The sequence below is a fragment of the Microtus ochrogaster genome, chromosome 10 (assembly GCF_000317375.1).
Source record: "Microtus ochrogaster isolate Prairie Vole_2 chromosome 10, MicOch1.0, whole genome shotgun sequence".
NCBI classification, from domain to species: Eukaryota; Metazoa; Chordata; class Mammalia; order Rodentia; family Cricetidae; genus Microtus; species Microtus ochrogaster.
Genome location: NC_022016.1, coordinates 56,380,713 through 56,387,761, shown reverse-complemented (window position 1 = coordinate 56,387,761; position 7,049 = coordinate 56,380,713). Strand labels below are relative to the sequence as shown.

Below are 7,049 nucleotides of genomic sequence, written 5' to 3'. Positions count from 1 at the left end.
CTGTATTCTTTTAATCACTGCCTGACCCATTAGTTTCAGCCTCTTATTGGCTAGCTCTTACATATTGATCTAACCCATTTCTATTAATCTGTGAAGCCCACAAGCTGGCTTACCAGGAATGATCTTAACCTGCATCTGTCTGCAGTGGGACAATCATGGCGACTCACTCACTCAGCTTCTTTCTCCCAGCATCCTGTTCTGTTTTCTCCGCCTACCTAAGGGCTGGCCTATGAAATGGGCCTAGGCAGTTTCTTTATTAATAAGAAATCACTCCCACATCAGGTGTGGCAGAGGAGAAGCCAGCAACTGCGTTTAGGAGGAGAGGTCCTGAGTCTGCTGCCCATGCTCGAGCCCAGTGATTAAGCCAGGCTGCCTGGAAAATGAAGGGGAACAGCTTATCATTGCTTGCCGCTAATCTCAGGCCTATTTTGCTGTCTTTTGGAACTGGAGTTATTCTATTCCGGAGGTTTTGGACCCAGTGCAAGCATCAGGTTTTGTGAGATTCTGAGACCTGTGACCCTAATTGCCAAGGAAGGCAAAGATCACCAGCTTGAGTCACAAAAAGAGGTTCAAGGTGGAGGACTCATGCCTGACAAGGGTCAGGGGTCATTGGACAGGACAGAACCACTGATTTGTGGGGTCCTTGGCACCTCTGTCTTGGTTTGATTGACAGGTAGCAGGAAATGAACAACACCAAGCTCCAGGTCCACTGCCCCAATTGTCACCCTTGCTCTTTCTGAGAGGACAGTGTGAGCCCCTGGTCAGCATGTTGGGGCTTCACATGGAATGATCAGCACAGGAAGAGCCCAGTGTAGTTGTAAAGCATGTAGGATGAGGGGCCAGGCATTGACAGGGGCAGCCCTGCACTCTGCTATTTGGCCTGTTAGCCTGAGGTCAGCACCCAGCGTTCCCTGGTAACCTCACCAAGGAGTCACAGTGCCTCTGTGCATAGGTCATTGGGAGGATTGGGTAAGATCATTAAGCCATTTAGTGAAGTTTTATTAGAATTATTATACACCAAGCATTAGTCTATGAAACCCAGTGGAGAATAAATTAGGCCTCCAAATGCCATCCTCCTGGAATATGCTTTGTAGCAGGGTGACACCGTTAATCAGTGACCATGTCATCCTGTCTACCCAGCAGATGATAGCTCATACTTGATGTTATATAAACATATTAAATTATATGTTAAAATATATTACTGCTTTGGGCCTGGTGGTGTGCACCTATAATCTCAGACTTTGGAGGTCGAGGCAGAGAGGATCGGGACTCAAGACTGTCCTTGGGCTATGTAAGACTCTGCCTCAAAAAAAAAAGAGCATATAAAAGGGAAGAGTGAGGAAGAAAACAAGTCACATATATAGTGTATAAATTTTTTATGAATATGTGATGATATATATCAAATGTATCATACATATCCTCATCTCTGATCTAACAGAAGGGCTGAGATGAACTAGAGACAGCTCTTTTGAGACTAAGCAAATTCATGCCAAGGCAAGGTATGGGTAAGTGTGCAATGAGTTCCATTCAAAAGACCAGCAGCTAAAACGACAGATGTTGTGAAGGTGATAAAGACCATGGTGAAGCGGAAGGACCTGGCATGAAGCCACTAATCAGATCTCTTCTCTTTCTCCACCCTTTCCCCGGGCCCACCCTGCCTAGGTGCATACTCATCTCTTCTACAGCCTCCTTTCTTCCTTGCATGCTGGAGGCTGTGGGAAGACAAGCTTCTTTACCCTTCATCTTTAAGTCATCAGTTACATGACTATGGAGACTAGTTACTTGATAATAGCAAGACATCAAGACATACAGAGGGTGTTCGTGGGTAGCATAAGCGGCTCTTCATTATAGGTTAGGAGTCCATGTCTCCAATTAAAAATGAACCTAGCACGATGTAGTTCTAGCTGTAATCCGGCCGTAGAGGAGAGCCATCGTCATACAATCACAAAGCATATTATGTTGATTGGCAGGAGCTGGGCGTTGTAGAGGGCAAAGTTCCCCACCCTTAATCTACACCAGAACTCTTCAATGCCAAGCACGCCTTTAACAATGCCGTTCTGGACTGTGTTTGATGTAAATATTCCACTCGTGATTTTGTAAGCAATCAAAGGGAAATTTTATAGACAGGAGAGCAAGAATGGTTGTAATATCTATGCAGAAAAACTCACAGAAAACAAAACAAAACAAATCAAGGAACCAAGTGCCTCGGAAAAATTACTTTGTGGCTTATCTGTAATCTGCGTCTGTTCAAAGACCTTCATCAGACACACAATAAAAGACTAGACTTTAGACATTACTCTTGATATTATTTAGGGACAGATGTATAAGATGGGTACATTAGATTTTTACAAATCAGAGTATTAAATGTAGACTCTCGGATGATGCCTCTAAAGTCTGCAGTCCTCATCCCAAGAAGGATGCAGGAGAAAGGGAACACATGTGGACGCGTTGTGCCTCAGTTGGAAAGAATGTTACCTTTTCACAACCGGGCTCTTTCATTTGCTAGCTGCATGGCCTTGACCAAGCAAGCTGCTTCTCCTCTCTGCAGCAGCATTGTCGTCTGTAAAGTGGGGACAACACACACGTGCCCCATAACTTCCTTTGGTAGGTTAAGCAAACTTGTTCCATTGGGCTCAGAAGAATGCCTAGCACTCAGTGCCTCTACGACAGCCCTACTATGTGTTAAATTGCATTGTCTCCAAAAATCTGTTGAGGAGTTAGTCCCCGAGACCTGCAAATGTGACCTTTGGGAATAGTCTTTGCGGAAGATGTCTTCACGGTGGGGTGATAAGGGTGTACCCTGTCCAGCACAGGACACAGATAGAGCAGAAGGGCAGCATACACGGAAGGACAACTGGAGGGACACATCTGTGCACGAAGAACCCCAGAGATTGCCTGCAGCCAGGAAAAGTGGGAAGAGGGAAAGAAAGACAATCCCCACCCCCACCCACCCAGACAAGGCTTCCTCACTGTGACCTTGTGTCCTTTAACTATGCAGCAATGACAATATAGAATGTATTTGTTAGTCCTGGTGTCACTTTGCTACGCCATCAGCCCTGCTGGCTAGCATGGCCTTTAGAAGAGAAAAACAGACCCATTTCCAAATGAGGAATGGAAACCCAGAGAGGCGAGGGGTACAGTTTGGTTCATCCTGTCCTAGGTGAAGGAACTGGATTTGAACCCCACTCTCTCCGAGCCCCAAGACAGCTCACTCTCCCTTCACTGTGTGACCTATCTGGATCAGAGATTGGGATTAAAGAGGTGACATGAGGAGTGGACCCCTTCATTACAGCCTGATCCCAGCTGAGACCCACTTCAGAGCGGGCTGATTAAGAACAGCTCATTAAGTAAGGAGTGGCAAGCATTTGAGAGGGACTTTTTTAAAAAGAATCAACTTTTATTTATAGTGACGTTCCAGTCATTAATTTCAAAGGAAGAAAGCCCAAAGCAGAAGCAGGTTCATTAAAAATTTGACATTAGTAATTTAATTAAATTGGGTCTTTGCGTCTTGTTGCGGCAAATGAAACGTTAGTTCTACACCAGTTCTCAGCCTGTTTGCCGTTGGTTCCCTCCCCTCACCTTAGCTTGCTTTCTTCTCTAAATGTTTACCTGGCCCCCTTCACTCCCAGCGCTCTTACTCATGTCACCTCATTGTCTGTGCTGTAAGCCAGCAGCAGGGCACCAGGAGAAAGACTGGGTGAGTCGGGAGTAGGGCATCATGGGAAATAAAACTGAGCAAGCAGCAGGGCATCTTGGGAAAGGCTGGATGAACCGGCAGTAAGGGATTATGGGAAATTCTCAATGTGCCAGCAATGCGGGGTGCTGGCCATAAAAAATAGAGCTGAGCCAATAGCTGGGCATCCTGGGAAATGTTCAGAGAACCACCTGCAGGGGATCATGGGAAATATAACTGAGCCAACTACAGAGGATTATAGGAAACAAACCATGGGTTAACAGTGAGGAATGATGGGAAAAACAAAGCCAGCAGCAAGGGATTGTGGGAAACATCCAGTGAGCTAGCAGCAGAGGATTGTGGCACACATTTATTTGGTGATCCAGCAAGAGGTAGTCATGGGAAACGAGTGAGCCATAGCAGCTCACGAGAAATACTATCCAGGGCCAACTGACAGAGAGTAGCAGAAGCAAATCCTTTTACCTGGGTCTTCTGACGTGCCAGAGATAGAGAATGCTCGGATCCTTAACATTTGCAAAGCAAACCTCTGAGGTTAGGGACCAGTTCTACCTAGATGGCTGTACTCCAAGCGCTGAGCACAGTATGCCCACGATAAATTTCTGTTGCACAAATGAGCTCATACGTGAATGAATAGCTTCAACCACTAATTATCGACACAAGTATGTCCCTTTAAGTCCCAGGCACTCTGTTAGTCCCCAGGGTACACATGTGAACCAGCCCCGGCCACTGTCCTCCCGGTCCTGCAGCACAGTAGGATGACAGTGTAGCATGTGTGTAGCTTTTATGAATGAACCCCCAACCACCGGGTGTGTTGGGGGAAAAGAGACTCGAAGATCTCATAGGACTCAAAGTCACACAGGAGACAGTGGCGGCACCTGGCTTCAGACCCAGACCAGAATAACTCCAAAGCCTGCCCTTTCCCTCTGCATGGAGCTGTGTCCTCACAGAAAGGGAGGAAAAGGGGAGCTGGGAGGAGAAGAAGAGGAAGTTGGAGAAGTCTGCCCTGTAGATTGCTGAGATTGTTGAGCCTGGTGGAGAGGGTTTAGAAGACAGGCACCAACAGCAGGGTGGGCAGGAAGCAGATGCTGCAAAGGCTTTAAGAGGCCAGAGATCCAGCCCACTCTTCTCCAGTTCCCTCATGGTTGTCCACTCCGAGACGTTGACCCCTACGTTATCTTTTTAGGGCCTTAGCATCCTTGTTCCATCTGCCTGGAATTGATAATTCTTGCTAATCTCAGAGTTGAGCAGAGGTGTTACCTTTTCAGGAAGTCACCTCTGAGCCCCCCGCCTGGTCCGTCTTCTACCATAACAGGTATATCTCTAATGGTGCCTGTACCTCCCAAGGGGCTGAATGGTAGAGTCACTTGATTTGTACTTAATGTGTGTGCCAGGCTTTGTTCTGAGTCCTTTGAGTTCCTGAGCTCAAGTGAATAGTCGCCATGACCCTTTCGGGAAGGTGCTGTTGCAATGTCCACTTAACCAGTGGGGAAACTGAGTCACAGAACAGTTCAGGGATTTCACCAGGGCTCCACTGAGGTTCTGGAGTCTGCGCTCTTTCCATCAGTCTGTGACAGACTTCTCAGGGGTGGCTTCCTAAACTATTGGTGGCAAAGGGAGGGCGGAGAAAAACTGAACAGTGATCCTGTTCGTCAGGCTGATGTCACTGCTCTGTGCTGCCATCCTGCAATGCTGGGACAGGGCGGGGAGAGCGGCGGCGTGTGGGTCAGGGGAAAATAGGAGACACACAGGCCTAGAAGTGCTGCATCTTCCCCATAAGAGAGACGAGTCAGGATGCTCTTGCGCCCTCCTCAAGGCCATTCGCTCCGGATAATGACAGGACACGTGCAGGTGCTGTGATTGCTCTGGCTCCAGCTGCATACTGTAAGCCTGCTCCCAGCTCTCCTGAGGACACGAGAATTCAAGTCCGTCTCCCCTCCTCTGTGCTTGGCCCAATGTTAACCAGCCCCTTTAACTCCCTGCCACTGCTCTACTACAGAAAGCTCCGCCATTGGTAGGGTGGCAGTCACAAAGGAAAGGACACCAGACTTAAAGAGCGTCAAGCAAGAGCTATCTATACTCTTTGACTCTTGTGTAGGTTCTGAATCAAGACAGCTATGCCCAAGATGTTAGTGTGCCCCCCTCCCAGGGGGGAGCCCTCTTCTTTAGTAATGAGGATGGATGTAACTCACACCCAGTGCCGCACGTGGACAAACAGAACATTTGGGGGTTCGAAGAGAAATCCTCAACCTGTGACCTCTTGCGCGTAACCCGTTCTTCAGTGATCGGCAGCTAAGAGAGGAGAGCCGGTCAGTAGTGGCCGGTCCTATCCAGAGAAGACATGAGATCCAGACAGCTGCCCTGGCCCAAGGGGAGTTGCTAGGGTCTAAGGAGTGTAAGGCTAAGTGCAGCTCACCGGTCTCGTCTTTCTCTCCTCACAGTTCTCCCGAGCCACACTTGTGGGAACCCAGGGAGGCTGCCCAACGGTGTCCAACAAGGCTCCACCTTCAACCTGGGTGACAAAGTCCGCTACAGCTGCAACCCTGGCTTCTTTCTGGAGGGTCATGCGGTGCTCACCTGCCATGCCAGTTCCGAGAACAGTGCCACGTGGGACTTTCCTCTGCCTTCCTGCAGAGGTAGGTCACTAAAGGGGGCCTGTGGGAGCTTGTGGAGGCTGGGAGGGGAGACCCAACTTCTAGTGGGATCTGTCTCTGGATGGAGTTGCACTTTACCCAGTGAGGAATGGTTTTTCTTTTGTGGGAATCTCAAATCCAGGAACATTGAAGTGCTCCCCCAGGTGCTCCCCCAGGCTCCTCAGCCCCACCTGACTTCCTAGTCCTTGGATTTACACTCCCCAGGTTGCTCCCATAGTAAGAAATTCACTGTACCATTGTGCCTGGCACACTGGTCCTATCTCAGAGGAAGTGTCTACTTCCATCATGTTAGACACCATCGCTGTTAATCCCTCATCCGTGGAGCACTCCCCAGAAGATGTCTACTGACATGGTGCTCTTCCTTTTTCACTTATAAGTTCAACTTTTCTCACAATTCAAAAATTTTCTCCTTCCAGCACCTCACTACCCTCCAAACTAACATGTTTCACAGCTCAAGTGACCAATATCTCCATTTACCTAGGATATCCTGTTTTTAGTTCTGAAAGCTTCATGTACTAGGAAGCCCACTCAGTCCCCAGCAAGCCAAGACATCAGTCAGTCATCCTACTATTCTTTATTGTTCCTCCCCACTCCAAAGCCAAATAAGTGTCAATCATTCCTATTTGAAAATAAGTAATACACGATCTTTTTTTAAGAGCTTAGAAAATACAGAGAAAGAAAAGGGGAAACAAAACAAAATCTAC

At 47.9% G+C, this 7,049-nt stretch overlaps 1 protein-coding gene across 1 annotated transcript in view; it reads left to right on the top strand.

The window, feature by feature from the left end:
• LOC101999605 (CUB and sushi domain-containing protein 2) overlaps positions 1 to 7,049 on the top strand; it is a 514,736-nt gene that overhangs the window by 199,605 nt on the left and 308,082 nt on the right. The window contains exon 4 of the mRNA XM_026782281.1: positions 6,133 to 6,327. Coding sequence (XP_026638082.1) covers positions 6,133 to 6,327 — 195 coding nt within the window. The remainder of the gene's footprint in view (positions 1 to 6,132; positions 6,328 to 7,049) is intronic.